Genomic DNA, 23,191 nt, shown 5'->3' on the forward strand with positions numbered 1-23,191 from the left:
CCTTTTTTTCCCCCATTCTTCTGTTATATTGAGTTTAGATGTGGATTATTGTATAAAACAGAGGCCAAGACAACAAATAGATTAGGTACATGCAGTGGAAGAATCCAAGGGAGTCAGTTTGGCTACAACGTGCACCCCTCCTCCTCCATCTGCAGAGCGAGTCGCCTCTGCCAGGTGCAGATGGCACAGAAATACTCTGCAGATGGAATACAGATCACTTTCATAATGCCAGCCACTCTGGTTATCATAGAAAGGGGAGGCGGAAGGGGATCACATACAAGTTATACATCGATGCTATCGATAACAAAAACATATCGGAATTTATCTAAAAGATGGGATTTTCTCTTTAATTGACTGATGTTTGGGGGAAAATTTTGGAGGTAGAATAAGGTGTACATTTTTCACCTTACTATAAATTGGTAACTTGAGGAAGAATCATTTTAGTTTTATTTCAAGAAAATTATATTTCACGGGATTATAGAACTCTCAAACACAGTCACAGAGTGATTGGTGGTCCCTTGGGTCAGGATTGTTTTGATGCCAATTAGGCATTGAGGTCTGGGAAATGCCAAGTTGCATCCACGTCGTAAATATTCAAATACAATATCACGCGTTAGCGTGTTGCGTATTGGTTGACTGCTTATTAACTAACCGGGCCTGACTTTGGATTTCACTAGCAATCAGTAATTAGGAGGAATGATGTCCAATTATGCCCCACAGTGTTATGCATAAATAGCAGCTTTCCTGGAGGCCATCAACGGTTGCTGTCTCGTTATATTTAGGGAGCAGCCTTTGGACTGTCAGCTCCATGAAGACAAGTTGACTGAGAGAATCTAACATTTAGTTGGCCTACATATTGTATAAGACACACGAGCGGTTTTCCCCGAGCCTCCCACACAGAGCGAGGGACATTGTTTGTTTGTATTTTTCTCCCATTGTTAGACGCCGACGTCCGGCTTTCACGTGGAGCCCATATTTTTAGTAATCCGGCATCCTGGTAAAAATACTAGAATACATGGCCTCACAGCCGAGCGAGGGTTTCAGTTCAAGGTTGCGGCGTCTCATTGCTCGGAGCGACGCAGCCGGACCGGTTATTAAATGGATGATAATGGCTTCCCCGACCGGACTATTTTTATTCGGAAACACCAGGCGGGGAAAACCGTAGAATGTATTCCAAGGGAGACCTCGCGCTTCTTCTTGAACGGTGGCTCTTCAGCAAAGAAGGCGCCAAAACCTTCATCCCAGTCTTTTTTTTTTTTTTTTAACTTCCATCACCGGATCAATCAGGGATCAATTTTTTCTCTCCGCTAAGCGATGGAAATATACGAGCGGCTGTGTCTGACTGCAGCCATGTAAACCTGTCATTAACCGTGTTATAGGCGTGTTGTTGACAAAGCGGAAGACAAAACCCCTTTAACCCTTTGTGTGTGTGTGTGTGTGTGTGACCACCTTTCTCTCCGTGTGACGGAAATTGTTTGCGCATGTGTGTGTGTGTGTGTGTGTGTGTACCGTTCTGTGTGGGATCATCGGCTCTTCGTGTGACTTCTCGCCTTGAGTGCGCACTATTTTTGAAAGGTTTCAGCGGCGAAATCCTCCATCTACTCGGCGGTGTATCACAACAAAGTCTGATGGGAACTTTAATCTCTCTCTTTTTTAAAAGCTTCACAGGGTGGGCGCTTTAAAAACATTTTCAACCAACTGACACTGCATTGACACCAGAACACATATATTTGATGTACATCAAATGCAGTGGTTTGCGCTCCGTGGTAGCTCACAGCAATAAGGTCCAAAGTTAGAGGTGTGAAGTCTTCTTCGTTCTCCCTGTGTGTCCATGGGGTTCCTCTGGGTTCTCCAGATTTCTCCCGCCGGCCAAAAACATGCAGGAGATTCATCGGATAACCTAAAAATACCCTGACAATGAGATGTAGGATGGTTGTATGTCTCCAGGTTGAACCCACCTCTCGCCAAGTGACAGCTGCGATAGACTGCTGCACCCAGATAGGACAGATAATGAATGAATGAATGTGCGAATGTGAGGGACGACTTATGCAATGACGACTAAGGTGACCCATTATATTGGTAAATAATCAGATAGCGAGACAATTATCACAATTGATGTTTGTCTTGTCAAAATTACATAGCAATACATCGTGTAACCAATGGGTTGCAAGATAAACACTGAAATGTTTTGTCTAGCTATATATCAGAACCAGAATCAGAAAAAAAACTTTATTTGTCCCCGAAGGGCAATTTTTCTACGTATATATATATATATATAGGTAGATATAGGTATGATAAATTTCGGGCGGTACAGTGGTTATCGCTTCAACCCTGGTTCAATTCCAACAAGGGTACCTTTCTTTGTGGAGTTTGCTTGTTCTCCCCATTTCTACATGGGTTTTTTTCCAGATTCTCCGGTTTTCTCCCACATCCCAAAAAACGTGCAGCGGGTTAATTGGAAAAAGAATGGGAAAATTTCCCCCCTGAATGAATGTTGTCTATGTATGTCGCTCTGTGAGTGACTGGCGACCGGGCCAGGTTGTATCCCGCTTCTTGCTGGGATAGGCTCCAGAATCCCCCATGACCCTGAGTGCAGGATAAGCGATGGAAAATTGATAAAAAATGACTACACAGAATGTGCAAATTGGACCATTGCTAAGAGACTGTGAAGGAAGCTGCGCTCTGTATTTATAATTTGCAGGGTTGCTTGGAATTAAGGAGTTGGACGGCTCAGTGGACAAAGGTTGCCCTCCTCTGAGTTTTGCTACAAGGAAGTTGCATGTCGGTACATCATTAGTAGTCCTTCGTCTTCCAGAATCATAAACAAAAATACACCATATTTTATTTTTTTATTTATATTTATTTTAAATGTTTACGACCCTCCCACGCTCTTATTAACCTTTCCCATACTCGCATGCATGCTATGCACAGGCGATGCAGAGAATTAACCTACCGTCGCTGAGCCAATCAGAGCCCGGGATACAGAACACCATGGTCCGGTTGGTCGCCACCCTAGAAACCATGAAAATAACTGAAATAATCAATATAAAATCACTGCCAAGATGTAATGCAAGGGATCACTGTAGATCGAAGTGATGCCTAGGGAATGTATTTAAGTACCTGATTCAAATAAAAAAAAAAAAAGATTTCACATGAGTTGATGAAAAAGTTGGAGGCAATATCAAACTGATTGAAAATGGCCCCAAAAAGGGGTGGATCCCCACGCTGTGGCACTGCACTCTGATTGGATATTACATTCAGAGGCGGCTCCAATGGTCAGAACAGCTGTAACAGTGGTAGAATGTCATTTAAAAATATTCTCGCATTTTCTGCACTTTGGTGGTGCATTGACAAGATCACAGTTTTTTTTTTTCATATTATATTTATTTATCCAAGAGTAAAAGGAAAATTTACAATATGCTCACAAATATCAGTTCCAGGAGAGCCAGTTTGATACAAGCTGATTTTTTCTTATTTTTATCAGTCTGCTATTTGTGTCATTATTTGAAATGAAACTTCAGCTCCAAAAAGGAAAAAAGGTTTGCTTGGTGTTATTTTTTTTCATTTTATTTAAAAAAAAAAAAAAAAAGGCTAGCGTGTATTTATAAAGAAACTCCACAGGGGGATGCAGCTTTGTACAAACCGGCCGGTGACCTTCTTACACTCAAATATTCTCAGCAACATAGAGATTTAATCCTTTACCTCCCCTTCCTTGTTCATAGAGGGAAGTGGACGAATGGCGGTCTTGCGAGGTTTTAATAATTTTAAACAATCTCTAAAGACTTTTTCTTTTGTTCAGAGGGTGATGCAAACAAAGACTTTCCTTCACACCACGGCTGCAAATTTAAAAGTGATAAATGATTCGTTAGCCGTCAAAAGCGACGACCGGCACGAAACCATTTTTAGTAATTCCCCGGCTTCTTGTCTAGTACCTTTTTTCCGAGTACCGAGCCTTTGAGGACACTTAGATGTGTCGGAGAACACCTAGGGCCTACTCGGGAGCCCCGTGCACGTGGTCCCCAGGACTTGTGAAACAGGGGATTAAATTGTAACAAGGTTCTGGTACAAAGCATTTCATCAGGTTGGTTTAATTTAACCTGAAGAAGGTCTTTGTACTGAAACCTTGTTACCAATTAATCCCTCAATTTGCAAGTAATGGGGGGGGGATTCTTTGTTCTGAGACATGCTGGGCTCGGGCTCAATGTGTGTGTGTGTGTGTGTGTGTGTGTGTGTGTGTGTGTGTTTTATCCATGCAACTGCAGCTTCACACACTATAGCATTACAATCTCCAGGTGTTTCTAATGGCCATCCTTTCTTTAAGCCCTGACATCGATACAGATTTTTCTCCCATTATCACATTGAAACAGAGCTTAACGCTTATTATTTCAACAGCTGACTTTAATTAATGGTTCATTTCCTTCGCCGGGAAACGGCGGATTGATTTTTTTTTTTTTTTTTTCATTTTTTTATTTTAAACCGACATGGTCCATCCCGCATGTTTTTTGTAGCAGAAGGTGCTTGTTATGCAAGGACGCATCTGCCTTCGTTAAAGCCTCATTTTGTGAGAAATACAGCAAAGAAAAGAAACCGCCTTGAAATAACGGGCTACATTTGATGCGTTTGCAGATGTTTTTTTTTTTTTTTTTTTTTTTTTTTTTACAATCGTTAGCGACGGACTCTAAGACAGAGCAGCGATCCGGACCGGCAGACAACGAAGACGGATAGATGTCGCGGTCATTATGTAACGCGATGGGTAATTATTCTGTCGCTACGGCTGAGCGGGATTTGAATTCGCGTTGAGGGCAAAAACATGTTCCAGAGGGGTTGAAGTGTAAATGGTGCCACGGGGTGATCGTTTAGAGGATTTCAACCATGGCTCACCCGCCTTTTTATTGTTCTTTTTCTCTTTCAATTCCGTCCCCAGTCCTGTTCGGTCAGTTTGTGTTGTTCCAGACGTCTCTAAATGATGTGGTGGAGATCTACGACGGGCCGACTCAACAAAACACACTGTTGTCGTCTCTCTCCGGGTCACACTCCGGTGAGTATGGATCGACTGGTGGACGGATGTACAAAGAAACGGCCTGCCAAAATGAATTGTTTTCTCACCCCAACCCCCGTCTAGGTGAGTCTCTCCCCCTGAGCTCGGGTAATCAGATCACCATTAAGTTTACAACAGTTGGACCAGAAACCGCTAAAGGCTTCCACTTCGTCTACCAAGGTCAGCCAATCAAAAGCAGCCCAAAGGGCGAGGTCTATGACACAGTAATTTATAGCCACTGTAAAATGACTTTTTATGGTTATTAGAGGAAGAAGTTGAAATGTGTTTCATCAAAAAAAAAAAAAAAAAAAAAAAAAAAAAAAAGCAATATTTTTTCCATTTAATTCAACCAGCCATTGGGCTCATCCACACATTGGAGAGCGCTTTAAAGTCAGAGCAAATTCAGTTTCACAATATTCGGATGTAATGCATAATGGGTAGACGCGGAGATTACCGGGATAAAATCCCTTCAAATGCTGAGTCATGATATTTCATCGCCAGCTGTGCCGCGGACCAGCTCGACCCAGTGCAGCTCCGTTCCCGAGCCGCGCTTCGGGAGGCGCCTGGGCAACGACTTCGCCGTCGGTTCCCTGGTGCAGTTCGAGTGCAACCCCGGCTACGTGCTGCACGGCTCCACCGCCATTCGATGCGAGAGCGTCCCGGACAACCTGGCCCAGTGGAACGACACCCTACCGACGTGTATAGGTAAGGGCGTGTCACGCCATCGAAATGCCGGAAAGCGACATTTTGAGGCGCCCTGTTCTGCGATATTCGGACTCTATCCTTCAGAATGAATCCCAAACAACCGACAGCGACTCTTGCTTGGAAAGTATTTCAATATCGGTAACACCAAGGCTACTTATGCCTGTCAGCTCAAGGTTTCAAATCTCGCTCCGCCGCGGAAGGACTTTTTCTCCTCGCCCGTAACTTGCTGACAAGAGATATTTCGTCCTCTAAGTAATGCACCGTTTCGGCCTTGCTCTTCTTCCGCTCAGTACCCTGCGGGGGTGTTTTGACCTCTCGCCACGGGACCATCCTATCGCCCGGTTATCCCGAACCCTACGACAACAACCAGAACTGCGTGTGGAAGGTCTCTGTACCAGAAGGCGCCGGGATACAGGTAATGCTTATCACACGCTGCTTCTTGGCTGACCTATGTATCATTGGCTTAAAAGCTGAGCAGGCAGGATGTCAGGGAAGATAAGACATTATTAGACGGGTGAATGAATGCAAGGTTTGCCAGGGAGGAACAGCCACAGATACCTTGATATTATCTAATCCTGAGAGATAACGGCTGATCGCGTGGAAGCGGAACGACTCCCGCCGCGAAAAAATTTGAAGATAACCATCCTCGAGTCTGTTGCAAATATTAACGCTCCGATCGGGCGTTTTCTCAAATCTCGTGCGTTTCTTGTCGGCGATTCGATTCGGACTCGCGCCGATAATCGGTGTTTGTTTGTATTGGCTCCGTCATTAGTACGAGATGCGTTCAAATGGCAATTTTGGCTTCTCGAGCTCCGCACGGCACGAAAATAGAACTAACGGGAACCTCTTGCTTCGACTCCGCAGATACAAGTTGTGAGTTTTGCCACCGAGCACAACTGGGACTCTTTGGATTTCTACGATGGAGCGGACAACCACGCGCCGAGGCTCGGCAGCTACTCCGGTACTGTTTCCAAAATGTCCCGGGGCCGTGAGATACTGCCTTTTCACCGCCGTGGCCGAAATGAGCGTCTTACACGTGTTTCTTTCTTTTCATTGCCGCAGTAAAGAACACGACAGGCGGCCTTTTTATTGTCTCCCGTTCCCCCGTTAGTTGAACGGCTCCATTTCCAGATTCACAATGCCTCCGTTATAGATGCGGCGAACGAGGACCGCCTCGCCGCCTCGCCGTCCAGGATAGTTTCTGGAGGAATGAGCAGAGCGGAAGATTGTTACTCAATCTCCATCCTTAAGAAACAAACTGGAATTCCAAATTCTGTATTGCTAGCTTACCAGACCCTTGAATCTCCTGTTTGCACAAATCGCAGTCTATTGTAACACAGTTTGGTTTTCCAAGAACAGAAGAAGGAAGAAAAATTGCTATGACATGAAAGTTTGTGAAGGGATGAGCGGGGAATGTATTCATTGTTAGATTCATTTTTTTTTTTTCCTCCATCTGGCAAGATTTCAGAACAGAAATCTCCAACCTTTAGTCAAACTGTTACGATTTAAAGACAAGGCCGACAAACGCACTTGAGCCCGACCTTTAAAAAGAAATCTGACAAGAAAACGGCCGCCTTCTTCATTTCTTCTTCGAGTCAGGCCGATATCGTCGCTGCGATTCCAAGGAAAAGGTGGCCAGCGATATATACAGGGTCCTGTTAGCCCTTTCTGTCTTACACAAACATCCGATATCTTGACTGAAAACTCGGATTTAGGTCTGCAAGCTGACAGCGGAGTCGGCTGGAATAACAAAGAAAGACGTGTTTCCATTCTCGCTCGGAAATTCTGGTAGTTTTGAGCTAAAACCCGATGTAACATTAATTTTGGCGGTGGCTCAGAAGGTGCGGTAGTCGTCTGATGACTTTTATTATTTCCATGGTTTGTGGCCCGGTGCCTGCAGGTTGGTGAGAAAGCCATGCATCAACATATCAATCCTATATTAGCTATTGTTATATTGAGCTATTGCTTGACCAATAATTAAAATTGTTCATCATTACTGTCAAAATCAATGCCAAAATTCACGCAAATCGTATATATGATTAATCGTTTTTTTTAATACGAGAATACTTGGGCGATGATGTAAAAAAACATGTCATTTTGTTTTTTTTTTTGTCAAATAATTTTACCTGTGTTAGATCCCGCAACTGCGGCAAATCAGCGGAGACGGAATTTCCATCGACCGAGGAATTCAAGCAGGTTGATTTTATTCGACATTAAAAGGCCGACTCGTTACCGACTTTGTTTTTCAATTTTTTTTTTTTTACTTTCATTGCGCCATGCTGCTCTAAACTAGGTCAGGCCAACATTTGAAAAGTGGTTTCAAATATAACAGAAAGCTCAAACAGAAGTATTCCCCTTGTCCTCCCTTGGAGAACACTTCACAAACAAAACAGAGCGGGAAAAGCTGAAAATATACGATTTGTCGTTTCTCTTTCGCCGTCGCATTAGAAGGATCATTAGCTTTTAAGCGTTAGCTAAACGAACAATAACAACGGGGAAATTTCATCCGTTGACATTTCGCTCTCTTTTGACTTCCCGTCAGGCACCACCATCCCGCCCCTCCTGAACAGCACGTCCAACAACCTTTACCTCAGCTTCAGCTCCGATATCAGCGTCTCAGCCGCCGGATTTCACCTGGAATACACAGGTACCCGCTTCCTTTTTTGGCAGCTCGGCTTGCGTTTCGGCCAAAATCGTCACATTTGTCTTTCTCGCAGCAATCGGTCTGGAGTCCTGTCCAGAGCCTCAGACTCCCAACTACGGCATAAGACACGGAGACAGATTCATGGTGGGCGATGTGGTGCAGTTTTCTTGCGAACAAGGATACTCTCTTCAGGTAATCATACTAACCGCCTCGAATCAGAAGCACCGACAGGGCAAGCACGTTTTCCAGTGGTTAAACGCAAACAGTCGCCGCCGCCGCCGCCGCTTTTTTTTTCATCCCGTGAAACCGACGACTCTTTTAACTCTGAATCTAAGGGAAACCCCGTTCTCGTTCGGTTTACCCGGCTATTGCTAAACACACAACTCCGGCGCGGTTCGCGCAACTCTTGAATAATGAATGCTGCCCGCTTAATTTACGTACGCCGCGAAGCTCTGCTGGGGGTTCGTCTTCCTCGTTCTTCACACAACAGAAGATATGGAAAAAGCGGGGCGCTTTCAGTTTGTCGGCGCACGGTATGTGGCGAGAACCGGGGCGATGTTTTGAAGCCACTTATTTTAAATTGATGGGTTGTGTTTCTCAGAGGCTCCTTTGGTGCAACAATCTACCTTTAGGCCTTCCTGCAGCCGCTGAGGCGTTTCCAGGATGTTGTAAGGTGTATCTCAGCACATGTTTCAGTCTAACATCCACGTGCTGCACTCTTCCTCTTCATCATCCCTCATCCCCGCTTCCTGCAGCCGGGATTATCATCATTAGGAGCTATCGATTTATTACGGAGTGAAATTAACGGAGGATATGGCTTGCTAGAATTAGCGGTTTGGCTACACGGGGTCTTTCTTTAAAAATAAATTACAATTTCCCAAAACTGATCAAGGATAAGGGAACAAGACGGTGCGCAAATGTTTGATTGCTCCCGGAGGAAATCGAGTGATCTCAGATGCCCCGTACGGAAAAATTAAAATAAATGAATTAATATGCGGGGAACAGAAATAAATTGTTCCCCACATATTGGGGAAAAATTAGAATTAAAAAATAAATAAAAAATTTAAAAAATTAAAATGAATAAATGAATATGTGGGGAACAGAAATAAATATAGATAATGAAATACAAGCGATGCAAGGATTTTTAGATATTAATGTCAAAAGCAAGCGAGATGAGGTGAGGAGAGCGAGAAGGTCCACTTCATGGTTCTCCGGTTTCCTCCAAGGAAACATTAGTTGGGCATTTGTGTGAATGAGAGGGTGAATGGGTTGTTTTGTCTTTATGTGATCCTGTGATCGGGATGGAATCTGGCCTGCGTGGAAAATGGCGATCGATTCGATATTGATCCCAAAGGAAAATCTGGATTTCTCCCACAGTCCAATTCAAGAGTAAATTCATGATCAAGCCTCGCTAAAAACTGAGTGGGAGCCAGCTGTTTTTTTTTTGTTTTGTTTTTTTTAATACATATATTTTTTTTGTTTTGTTTTGTTTTGTTTTTTTTGTTTTTTCATTTATTATTCAATGTATTTTTTTCCTCCAGCAAAAGATTACTGCAAAAAAATACGGAAAAATAAATGAATGCAATCTTTTAAATAAAGACACGACCATGAAGAAGAGAATTTGTGGTTACAAATAGCCTTTAGTGTGATTGAAAATAAATCAACTTTATTCAAGAAATAAAAGACAATAAGATTTGTCTTCTACATCCAAGAACGCGAGGAATGACCAGAATACTTTACGTCGAACTTACCAACCTTCCCTCAGGCAGCTGTCGTGGTGCAGTGCTGGCGTTGGCAAAACACAGGTTTACCTCAGAAACATTTGTAGCAGGTTAAAGGAGGGGGAATCTAAGAAACGCAGCCCTCGGACCAGCTTTTATTTGGCTGGTCTGGATTTATTTGTGTCTGTTTTTTACTCCCGTAGGGTAACGCCCATATCACCTGCATGCCCGGACCTGTTCGGAGGTGGAACTACCCCGTCCCTCTATGTCTCGGTGGGTGTTTCGCAACTTCCCATCCATGCAAATATGGGCTGATGCAAACATGTCTTCACGGATTCACCTTTCCATCAACACGGAGCCAAATACTCGACTCTCGACTTACGCTAACTGCAACCAAATGCTTCTTGAAACATGTGGAGTATTAAAAAAGGCTGGGTTTTGGTTTATTTTTATATTGATTTATTCTTTTTTTCAAAGCTTTCTTTGCCCTGAGTAGGCTGGCCCATATATGTACTTGTGAAATACCGATTTATTCAAATTTAATAACTATTGCACTAATAGTATTAAAGTATTAGAGTACTAATGGATTACAGAAATATTATATTAATGCTCTATTTAAAATCATGCAGGAGGTCAGGGAAGAAGATAATCAGGGTTCTAATCATGAATGTTATCCTAAAAACTGTCAAAAATGTGGATTGTGTTTGTTGAAATAATCCTTTAACTTGCCGGATTTAATACTTTTTAAATGTGTCTCCCCTCCAGCCCAGTGCGGCGGGTCGATGACGGATGTGAGCGGAGTGATTCTGAGTCCCGGTTACCCCGGCAACTACCCGAGTGGATTAGACTGCACGTGGACGGTCAACCTGCCGATTGGCTTCGGTGAGAAACACAGTGAACTGTTCATTTAAATGGAAAAAAATAGGCTAAAATTAATAAATAATCATAATAAATAAATAATAAATCATTTTGATAAAATTATTTTTAAAAAGTAAAAATAAATAGTAACTTGTTCTCCATCCATTTCACTTTTGCGAATTTATTTCAACCCTTTTTTTGTACAACATGACTTTGAATTATTCATAAAAAATTGAATTTTGGCGACTGTCTTCAGCGTGTATTCATTTTTTTTTTTTTTTTCCAGGTATTCATCTCCAGTTTGTCAACTTCTCCACCGAGGCCATCCACGATTATTTGGAGATCCGGAGCGGAACGCTGGAGACCGGCTCAGTGATCGACCGCTTCAGCGGCCCGGGCATCCCCAAGCCTCTGTTCAGCACCACCCACCAAACCACCTTCTTCTTCCACAGCGACTATTCGCAAAACAAACCGGGATTCCACATCACATATCAAGGTACGTGCCATAAATCACGCGGTAAAATTAAAAACCCGACGTCTGCGTGTGTCTCTCGCGACTTTCCCTGAAACCAGTGTCAACCTGAGAAATGAGTCGCTTGATTTAGAGAAGTGTCTAAATGTGATTTAAAGGACCGCACGTTGAACCGCGACATGTGAGCTGTAAACCAAATGATATCGCTGTGCTGTTGAGATGAGAAATACATCAGTAACAATGCAAATGCTGACATTTCGAAACAAGTTCAGCACTTCATCTCGTGTTTTGGACCCGACTGAGTCTGCATTTCGAATGTTAATACCGGGTCCTGAAGCATGATGCTGGGAAAACAAATGCGAAAAATTCTACAATGGGGGATTGGTGATACTTTGAAGGAGAATAGAATAAATCTCGAGATTTCAGGATTTTTATTGTCATGATGTAAGATTATGGTGATCCAGACAATGAAATTCTGACTTTGAGTACTCCCTTCACACTGGATGAAAAGCAGTGACAATAACTGACTTCTTGTTCTTTTTCTTTTGGCTTTTCCCTTCAGGGATCGCCTCCGCCAATCAACCTCCTCCATCTAACCCTACTCTCTGTAATCTCTTCTCTCACACCAACTGACTTCATATCCTCTCTCACTACGTCGCAGATGTCAAACTCTGGCCCGCGGGCCATATTTGTCCCGCACCGTAATTATATTTGGCCCGCAAAGCCATACCAAATGACTATCAGAGCTGGCTCGCCGCTTATTCGACAAATCTCAGAATTTTCTGCTGGTGTTTTGGCACGAAAACCACAAGAGGACCCATAAACACCCTCTCCTCTGTATAAAGTAGTCATAGCAACCTTATGCTAATACTGGCATCCTGCTACTTAGACAGAAAACAGCATTTTGCATTTGTGCAATATTAAGTCATATATTGTATAGTATTAAGTTAAGTATTAAGTGTTTGTTCCATATTTAGTTTTTAAGCAAAACGTGTTTGGGTCCTTATGAAAAGGTTCATTTTTATATCTGGAGGAAGATTTTTTTTTTCAATAAATATCAATAATGGCCTGCGACTTTGTCCCAGTTTTGAATTTTGTCCCAGTGTGTATTTGAGTTCGACACCCCTGCACTACCTCCATAAATCTTCCTCTAGACCTCCAATCCCAGCATCCACCTACCAATATATTCGCTATCCTCCTCTCTACATGACCCAACCACCTCAGTCTGGCTTCTCTGACCTTCTCTCCAAAACCTCTAACACACACCGGTCCTCTGACGGACTCATTCCTGATGCTATCCATCATCATCACTCCCAAAGAGAACCTCGACATCTTCATCTGTCTGTCCTGTCTTTTCGTCATCTGGTCGAGCCCGTACGGCGTTGCTGGTCTCACCGCTGTCTTGTCCATCTTTCCTTTCATTCTGGCTGATATTCTTCCATCGGATATTTCCCCTGACACTTCTCTCACCCCATTCCAAGCTGTTCGGGTCCGTTTCTTTACCTTTTTTCCACACTCTTCGTTGCTCCGGATTGTTGACCTTAAGTACTTGACAGACAATAACCGGCAATAACACAATTCTCACAGCAGGTCCACAGCCAGCCGCGATCGTTTTTCGCGGTTAGCACTTTGCGTTGCAACGTTACGATTCGGATCTGGGTCACGGTAGCTTTTGTAGGGGACGGCGTGGCTCGGAAAGGTAGAGCGGTCGTCCTTGGAACCGAACATTTCGCGTTGGATTCGCGCTCCTCCGAGTCGATCGAAGTGTTGTTGAGCAAAACGCCGCTCTTTCGCTGCCTTCCGCTGACGGTTCATTTATGACGGGTTAAATGCAGTGGTCAAATTATGCTTATTTTGTGCTCGATGTATAACTGAATGTGACAATAAAGGTGTTTATTCTATACAACTGGCACACAATAGTATAGGAGCTAGTTTACAATACAATAAAATATTGAAAGGCTAAATATTGATAATTTCTGCTCTTAACGCCAGCTTTTACAAAAACAATATACAGTGCGCAAAAAAAAGGGAACACTTGGAGTTACATTGTGTTGTTTAAATCTTCCCTTTATGTTTTTGCACACTATATAACAACATGACTAAATTTAAAAGATCAACATGCAATTGTGTGCCAGAAAATACGATAAAGTACACACAAGCGTCACAATAAACCTTTCATTTTCACGGTTCATCATATCTGGAAACCGCACGACCCAGCACCAATAGAAGCCTACAAGTCAAATGTAGCCAAATGGAGATTTACTGGGTGCGTCTTTGTCCCCCGAAACCACATCTCTTTGGCACTGAGATTCTGTGTCACACTGCAGCTCTGACCCCTCTTGTGTGACATCTCCGTTCACACTGTTTCACACTGTTATCGACGGTTGGAGGCGTGAAAGAGTTCCTCTTTGAGCGTCAAGCCGGACGCGACGACTCGCCGCGTTCGTCCCGATTTGCGAAATTTCAAACAGATTTAATTGAGTCTTTTCTCGAGTGTTCGCACATTTACGGCGTCTCATTTTCAGTGACATTTGTAAAAGACCTTATTCTTGTTTCTTCTTTAATCCAGAAAACAGGAGCATTGGCAGACTTGGCAGAATGGGTTTGTTTTTAGTTCAAAATGACACTTACTCTTCAATGAAATTGCAACCAAGGTTTTTCAGGTCTTGAGGAAAATAACGCAAAAGCTGATATTAAAATCAAGAAAATTATTAATAATAAAATAAATGAAATCAAAACTTTATTAGCTATTACTTTGGTTCTTAGGACGCGCCACCACTAATTAAAACCGTTCATCATTATTGTCAAAATCAGTTTCATAGTTCCTGCAAATTGTATATACGACAATTTTTCAATACAAGAATACTTGTGCTAAATAATTCAGAATGAAGAAAAATAGCAAAATTCATATTTTAAAAATTTTCACCTTTTTTTTGTTTGTTTTCTACATTTTTAGTTTAGTTTTTCTAGATTTGACAACATTTTGCACAATTCAACGCAGTCATTTATTATACTTTATTTTGATGTTTTTGATAATATTATATAATATACAATAAATAATGTTAATAAACCATTACAACTATATTATATATATATAAAAAAATAAATACAAATAAATAATTTGTATATATGATATAAGATAATAAAAATATTAATATCTTGACATATTTCAAAAATGTTCACCTTTTTTTGTTTGTTTTCTGCGTTTTTAGTTTAGTTTTTCTAGATTTTACATCAGTGACTCAGCAATTTATTATACTTTATTTTGATGTTTTTGATAATATTATATATTATACAATAAATAATATTAATAAACCATTATAACTATATTATATATATTAAAAAATAAAACAGGTAAATAAAAATACTTTTTTTTTATAATATAAAATAATAGAAATATTAATATTTTGATAATTTGGTGCTGCTACCCCCATGTGCGCCCTCATTGCTCATCAGGGATAAATAAGGTTTATTCTGATTCTGATAAATAGAATTGCAAAGAAATCCATAGGAGAAATATACACTCACGACAAGACGTAAGATTCAGCAGACGAGGTGAGATGTTAATACTAATAACCTGGATAGTAAAGTGGCTGAAGCCGGCAGAGGGTGAGGGTGGAGTCGTGACATAACACTGCAGGGATGGTTATACAACAATATGTGGGTCCCGATATAGTAAGAATCACCAATGTTCAATTCACACACACACACACACACACACACACACACACACACACACACACACAACAGTAGCTCAAGTGTTTTTCAACACGGTGGCAACTTAAATCATTCATTTAGTCTCCAGCAAGGTATTTTTCTTGTCGCTAGCTTTCAGTTGTATTGTTTTCACTGACAGATAAATACCGCTTACGGTATGAAGGCTTTATTATGACAGAGAAAGTAATCAAAACGTAAGTAGATTTTATTTCTGTATACTAGACATACAGCAAGTAAGTGAAGTTTCAAAGCGTTTGAAAGCGGATAGCATTCACTCAATCAATGCAATATTTACCCACGTCATTCAAAACAAGCAGTCAAAAGATCCGTGCATCATCTTGACTGCACCAGATATTGATCAGTTGGTGTTTTCTTTCGTCAAAGTGAGACTTATTGTCAATTTCTTCGCGTGCACTGGACATTCTGAGGAATGGAGACGTTTCTCACAATCTAACAATGACATGAAATCAACAAAATAGTAAAAAAAAAAATAGAGTTCAAATTCAAAGTTAAGTGCAATGTTACATTAAAGCATGGAGTTTAAATGAAAGCGGATACAGACTTGGTATTTCACGACATGAGAAAGTAGCAGCGGCGGTTGTTTTTTTTTTTTTTTTTTATCATACTAATGCTGGGCTTACATTTTACGATTTTCCAGTCGCAGAGTTGAAACGGGAAGTCGGAAGGAGATATTAAGAGTCGTCGAAGAGTCGTACAGGAGTGGCAGTGCGCTCCCATCACCAAGCTGACAGTCTTACAGTCTTGGCAGAATCTTTGCCTCGTCTCGGTGTTTACGTCAATATCAAACATGTCTGATTTTATCGCAACTTTTGAATAACAAAACCAATCGATGAGCTCCAACAAAACAGAAAAAAACAAGAAACCCGGTCCCGGCATCGTGGAAAAGCATTTCAAAATCTCCGTACCGTCTGAGACCTTCAAGAACTAGTCTTATCCATGTGAGCTTGTGTGAGATGATAGTTGAAACAAGTTTTTTTAATAAATCTTTTTTTAAATCCACGCAGCCTACCAGCTCCAGAGCTGCCCGGACCCCCGGCCCTTCCGCAACGGCATCGTGATCGGCACGGACTTCAGCGTCGGGATGACGGTGTCGTTCGAGTGCCTCCCCGGTTACTCTCTGATCGGGGAGGCGTCGCTGACTTGCCTACACGGTATAAGCAGGAACTGGAATCACCCCTTGCCACGATGCGAAGGTAACTAATACCCCTTTCACGAACCTAGAAATTAAAAAACGCGCAGCTAAGAATCTTCTATCTGAGATGCATTCAATGAAGAGGGTATTTTTATTTTTTATTTTGTTAGCATTTTTATTGAATATTGAGCATACGCTCCCAATTATTGTGAAATTTATCCGAGCACCCTCCAGACGTCATTTGAAGGCTACACCGCTAACGGTGGGGACTTGAATGCTGGAAAAAATTGTAACCAATCCATCTCTTATCTCTAATGGCGACCGTTCAAAGAAACGGCAGAACACTCTGAAGTACAATTTATGAAAAGTATCATCTGGGGGGGTTGTTACGTGAGCTTCTGGACGGTTGCCGCGTGAAGCACTGAGGGCGATTCCGTCGTTGTGGTGTTCGGCAGCTCTCTGCGGGGGGAACATCACGTCGCTGAACGGGACCATCTACTCCCCCGGTCACCCCGAGGAGTACCCCAACTTCCAGGACTGCGTGTGGAGCGTGAGAGTCCCGCCGGGACACGGGATCTACATCAACTTCACCGTCCTGAGCACGGAGCCTATATACGACTACATCACCGTCTGGTGGGTTTTAAGCCGGCTGCCGAACATTATAACAAATGGCGTTTCCGCGTCAACGTGTCTTTACTTATTCTGTTTTTTTTCCATCTCCCTCCCACCATATGAAGGTTTTTCTTTCCTTTTATTTCATGTTTTTAAAGGTTCATTAGGCTCTGCTATACATACACACGCTCACATAGCATGTCATGTCCTCGAACATTTCCTCGGCGTTTCCCACTAATTGGCGAAATTCTGCCACGGTTGCTATGGCTACGGACATCTTTCCTTAAGGGATCTGTTAGGCTACATTTTTCTGTCATTGATTTAATGCTAAAATGTTGTTTTCCCTAATAAATGTTAAACATTAAGAAAGAAAAATAATCGGAGACGAAAAAGTAATCCCCGGGCAAAATACTCAAGATGATGAAGACGGGCTGAGAACTCGGAAAGGTTTTCTTTTTGTTTGTTTTTCTTTTTTTTTTTACCTCTTTTCCTCGAGCTTCCGTGCCCAGTGAACCCGTGAAGAGGCGCCACACTCCTCTTAAGCAAAGGCAAAGCCAAATCAAATCGCGCCGTTGAAGACATGGAGGGCGTTTTGGGGGCATTACGCGGTTTCATCCACGTTGTATCGCTTATCTGGGTTCGGGTGGCGAGCGATAAACCAGAGACGGTACCTTCCTTTTCACCGCCATCAGCCTTGGCCCCTTTATGTGGGTGGTGGAAGCCAAAGGGAAGGGTGACCCAAGCTTCTTTCAAGCCGTCAGCCTGACGAATAATCAGAATCAGCAAAACTTCATTTACACCTGAAGGGCATTCAATGACAGTCAATATATATATGGATGAATAAACACTGCTCAAAAAAATAAAGGGAACACTAAAATAACGCATCCCAGATCTGAATGAATGAAATATTCTTATGAAATACTTTGTTCTTTATATGGTTGAACGTGCTGACAACAAAAGCACACAAAAATGATCAATGGAAAATAAGAATAAGAAAAAGAGTAAGAGTAAGAATAAGAATAACTTTATTTATCCCGAAGGAAATTGTTGTGCCAGAGTTACAAGAAAAACATAACAAATAATAGTAGAAAATTGTATAAACAGGATACAGAGAATAGGGTTAGATGGAGAAAGTTGACTCGCTGTGGCGACCCCTGACGGGAAAAGCCGAAAGAAGAAGAAGAAGTAGAAAATTGTATATAAAAAAAAAAAAGGAGTAAATTTATTGACCCATGGAGATCTGGATTTGGAGTTGCACTCCAAATTAGTTACAGGCTGATCCAACTTTGTAATGTAATCTCCTTAAAACAAGTCAAAATGGATCAGTGTTGCTTCCTTTGTGGACAGTTTGATTTTAACAAAAGTGTGATTGACTTGGAGTTACATTGTGTTGTTTAAGCGTTCCCTTTATTTTTTTGAGCAGTACCTGTATATACATTAAGTGTGCACTAAGCACCCGTTTCTAAGACACCACTGCCATCATGATGATACAAACTTTGTTTTAGGTTCCCCACTACTGGGGGGGACAGGGATCCTTTCCCGTCATGATCAATGCGATATAGATATAGATATAGTTTATACAGTTTATATAGATATAGATATGTCTGTGGAGTTTTTCAGTCATCCAGGTCATGGTTAATTCTCATCAAAATCTTCTTCTTGTACCAACTGGACTTGATTTTATTCCCCATGAAGACGTTTCAGCTTTTGCACAACCAATTTTATTTTTTACCTATTTAATGCCTGTTACATGTTGTCTGTTTAGCGCCGTCAACCAAAACAAATTCCTTGCAGTTGTGAAATTACTTGGCGAATAAAGTGATTCTGATCCGAGAGGCCTCTTCAGTTCTTCTTCAGTTCAGTTCAGAACTTATGAAGGCTCTGAAACGTCTTCAAGGGAAGAAAATCAAGTCCAGTTGCTATTAGAAGAAGATTTTGACCAGAATTAGATTCGATATATTCATCCCATCTTCAAAAAACATGCAGGAAATGAATAAATTGTCCAGGTGTGTGAGTGAGAGGGTCGATGGCAGTTAGATGATTTAATATTTATTATTCTTTTTTCAATGAAATCATGATCTGATTAAACAAAAAATTATTCTCACAGCAACTAAATTTGATTTTCTCCCCTTGAAGACGTTTCAGCTCTCGTCCGAGAGGCTTCGTAAGTTCTTATTCAGTTTAGTTCCTCAGGAACTGAAGAGGCTTCACGGATGAGAGGTGAAACATCTTAATGGGAAGAGAATCATTTCCAGTTGCTTCGAGAAGAAGATTTTGACCAACGTGAAAAATTATATTCGATTGAATTATATTTTAATTATAAAATCAATAAATTGTCCAGGTGTGTGAATGAAAGGGTAGATGGCCATAAGATGATGTTATTTATTTATTTATAATAATAATAATAATAATAATAATAATAATAATAATAATATACATGTATGATATATTATATTATTATATAATTATTAATATATGCGATAATTATAATAACAATAATAAGAATTATTATTATTATTATTATTATTATTATTATTATTATTATTATTATTATTATTATTGTTATTATTTTTGTTTATTTTATGTATTTTTTAATAAGATCATGATCTCTTTAAACAAAGAATTGTTCTGGCAGTAGCTGGATTCGATTCTCTTACCTTGAGAATCAGGTCCAGTTGCTAGACTTAGATATACATATATTCATCCTATTGTCAAAAAACATGCAGGAAATTATTAAATTATTAAATTATTATTATTAACAATAATAATAATAATAATAATAATAATAATAAATTGTTCAGGTGTGTGAATGAGAGGGTCAATGATATTTTTTGTTTAATGAGATCCTGATGCAGTGGTGTCTTATCTGAGAGACAGGCCTGGTTCCAGAGGGCGTCCCCAAATTTGTCAATATGAGATTTTGATTACTTTCATATGCAAACAGCATGAACAGTACTCTTTTGGAGATCAGAGCCCTTCTTGTTATGAACCCTTATACCCTTCTATCCTTTATCAAATCTTTTTCCTTGTTTCCATCCCCCTCTCTTCCTGAGTCTCCTAGCCTCAGCTCAAATAAACTTCATGAACACAAGCTCAGAACCAGGATTCGCTCCTCCTCACGAATTTGGCGACAGCCCTGCCAAGCCATGTGCGGTCCGCCCGGTCGGTTTTCACAGATTCGGTTTACGCAGCGCGGTCCCTGACCTCGCTGTCGGTCGGATAAGGTGACGGGGGCCGCCTCTCCGCCGGGTGAAGCTTCGGCGGCGAAGGTGTGATTTTCACAGCGGCCTCCTCCGTCCGGCGGCGGCAGAACTGACAGCCGGTTAGGCTGCTAATTGGTCTCACGCTGGCTGGATTACTCGGGGCTCGCATTGTTCGAATTATCATATAGGGCACAGATGTTGCCGGGGGGGTAATTCGGCTCACGCGATAATCGGACTGCCTGCATTCGAGGATCGGCAAAAAAAAAATATAAAAATCAACGCTTTAAATCGCAGAATGACACGACTCCGAGACCCTTATCGTGAGTGACAGCCCAATCGCCCTCTTCGAACAGCGGGATGCAGTTGTTTCATTTAACTCCACGATAATGAGCCTGCTATTGGTTAGCCGCGGCCCGACAGCTGTTCAGAACAGTTATTGGATTTGAAATATGCTCTTCCTGTCTTTCCTCCCAGAAGACACTGGATAATCCAGTTACTTATTATGAATTAGAGCGATATTAGATGGGGGGGGGGGGGGATGAATCCGAGCGAATCCGAGGGATTCACGTTTGATATATTAACAACCTTACAAAGTTATGAACGGAAACATCCCAGAGTAAGAACGAGGGAGTGGCCGCCGGCGTCATCGGGAAAACAATAATGAGCTCGGTGCGAGTTCGCTAATTCTTTACAATTACCGGTCTGAAGGGGTGGTTGTTTTCCCGCTTCACGGTATCCAACCCCCTTCAAGGTGGGTTCTGTGGATGTATGAGGAAGTGCGTTGTCCTGAATGGCCGCCCGACGTCGCGGTTTGGACGACGACGAAGAAAAACAGCCAAACACCACGCGATCGTGAGTTTTCCCTCTCTGGCGTGGTAACCATCTCTCATCACCCAATCCCTTTTTTTTTTACTATTTTTTTACTATTTTTAATTCTCTATTTTTCAGCCACAGCGGAATTGTCATAAATAGCCATTTTGCCACCGGAAATAACAATATTTATTCCGTCACGTTCAGTGCAAGACATTTCTCTCCCCATGTTTCGGTGAAAAAACAATCAAATCATTCCATTCGCTGACTTTTTGTCTTGTTTTTCTCGGCAGGGACGGACCGGACCAGTCATCTCCCCAGATTGGCCAGTTCAGCGGGAACACAGCCCTGGAGTCGGTCTACTCCACTTCTAATATCATCCTCATCAAATTCCACTCGGATTTCTCCGGAGCTGGCTTCTTTGTCCTGAGTTATCACGGTAAGCAACGTCAGCCGCTTTCCCACCGGAAGATCTTTGCTAGAACCCTGTTTCTCGGTGCATTGGGCCAACAAAGGAACCAGGGACCATTGACCTCAGAGCTTATTATTATTATTATTATTATCATTATTATCATTATTATCATTACTATTGTTGTTGTTGATGTTATTCTTATTATTGTAATTATTTTTGCAAATATAAATTATTATTATTATTATTATTATCATTATTATTGTTGTTGTTGATGTTATTCTTATTATTGTAATCATTTTTGTAAATATAAATTATTATTGTTATTATTATTATTGTTTTTTTTTTTTGTTTTTTTTGTATTTTGTAATGAGATCATGATTTTTATTAAACAAAGAATTGTTCTGGCAGTAGCTGGATTTGATTCTCTTACCTTGAGGAAGAGAATCAAGTCCAGTTGCTACGAAAGGAAGATTTTTACAAGACTTAGATGTAGACATATTCATCCTATTGTCACAAAACATGCAGGAAATTGATAATAATAATAATAATATTATAATAGACGAGGCTATTTTACGGTTCCATGGAAATACATAGGTTGAATCCATAAGCTAAATTTCAGAGTACCATTTTTAACTATTGCTGTCAACGGTAAGCTGTTCCCCTACGACAAAACGGGTGGGAAATGGACCGACAAAGCGGTCAAAGCTCTTCCTGCCTGCCACACAACAGATGGGTATCCAGTTCTAACGGTGAAATAATTTGCCAAAATAAGTACGACGTTAGCTAACACAGGTGGTCCTCACTTTACGACGGTTAACGACGGGCTTTGCGATAATATTAAAATACGCGCGGAATGCGCTGGCAGCGGAGTTTTGAGCGAGTGTATTGTAAAATTGTATAATTAACCTTCATTCATGCAACATTAAATGAAAAAATGGCAGACGTGTATGCAAATACTGTACGGTAGAAACGACGAAATTCGCTCAACGGCGGACCCGTTAAGCGAATAGTGGGGTTTTCACGGGGCAAAAGCGACGCGGGGGGGGTAAATTGAAACACTTCAATCCCCTTAAAAGTCATGAGTCCCCCCATGCAGAGCGTGAATGCAGCAGGTCCTTTGCTGTCTGTGGAAATGTAAACGGTTCCCCCTGGTGGAGGGGAGTTCCTGGAACTATATCGCGTTTCCAGAACGTCTCTGTCCAAAAGCGGTGTCCGGGCCGGAGGAGCTATCGGTGTTTCGTATCGTTGATACCTGATTTTGTCTTCTTAGTTGAACACGGTTTTCTCATTAACTATTTTTGTTTACTTCTTGTCTTTTTTTTTTTTTTTTTACCCGTAGGTTTTCAGTGGTTGTGCGGTAAAACTATAATGCTATCATTAGGTGTAGCTGTAGCAACGGCATCGATCTGTTTGTTGTGTTTGGCTCGCCAACTTCATCCTCATTAAGGTCCTCTCAGACCTCCCTCCTCTGTATCAGTCAGGCTCTTGAAGTTTGCTTTTCCCCTTTTTTTTTTTTTCCCCCCTCTCTCCATTCTGAATGATGGCCCCTTTCGTCATTTCCCATCACACTCGGGCCCTCGACGGTGATTTTAATAGTTTTCGCTTGGTAATTGAAATTCATATTCCCGGCGCTCTGAAGAGGATCTCGCTGGTCAACATCTTCCATCTCCACTTTTTTTTCCGCTTTTTTCTTTCTTGGAGTGGTCTGTGGAAAATGAATCCTATCAGTCTTGCTGTCGTGTTAATCATCAGCCCGTGACTGTAAATAATAGCGGACGGGTCGGTGTTTATGGGTATGATCCTTCAGTGAGGAATGGGTTTAATTATTCCCGTTTTTTTTTTGTTT

General features: G+C 41.5%; 1 protein-coding gene across 1 annotated transcript in view; it reads left to right on the top strand.

Moving 5' to 3' along the window:
- csmd3b (CUB and Sushi multiple domains 3b) overlaps nucleotides 1–23,191 on the top strand; it is a 110,262-nt gene that overhangs the window by 34,038 nt on the left and 53,033 nt on the right. Inside the window, exons 20-32 of the mRNA XM_086178223.1 lie at nucleotides 4,925–5,038; nucleotides 5,123–5,218; nucleotides 5,540–5,743; nucleotides 6,034–6,158; nucleotides 6,608–6,704; nucleotides 8,286–8,390; nucleotides 8,461–8,579; nucleotides 10,312–10,381; nucleotides 10,874–10,990; nucleotides 11,253–11,462; nucleotides 16,181–16,369; nucleotides 16,764–16,941; nucleotides 21,227–21,372. Of these exons, the coding sequence (XP_086034349.1) occupies nucleotides 4,925–5,038; nucleotides 5,123–5,218; nucleotides 5,540–5,743; nucleotides 6,034–6,158; nucleotides 6,608–6,704; nucleotides 8,286–8,390; nucleotides 8,461–8,579; nucleotides 10,312–10,381; nucleotides 10,874–10,990; nucleotides 11,253–11,462; nucleotides 16,181–16,369; nucleotides 16,764–16,941; nucleotides 21,227–21,372 (1,770 nt within the window). The remainder of the gene's footprint in view (nucleotides 1–4,924; nucleotides 5,039–5,122; nucleotides 5,219–5,539; nucleotides 5,744–6,033; nucleotides 6,159–6,607; nucleotides 6,705–8,285; nucleotides 8,391–8,460; nucleotides 8,580–10,311; nucleotides 10,382–10,873; nucleotides 10,991–11,252; nucleotides 11,463–16,180; nucleotides 16,370–16,763; nucleotides 16,942–21,226; nucleotides 21,373–23,191) is intronic.

Source organism: Fistularia commersonii, chromosome 30, assembly GCF_037954325.1.
Source record: "Fistularia commersonii isolate RoL2024-O1a breed Wild chromosome 30, RoL_Fcom_v1.0, whole genome shotgun sequence".
In the NCBI taxonomy this organism is placed as follows: domain Eukaryota; kingdom Metazoa; phylum Chordata; class Actinopteri; order Syngnathiformes; family Fistulariidae; genus Fistularia; species Fistularia commersonii.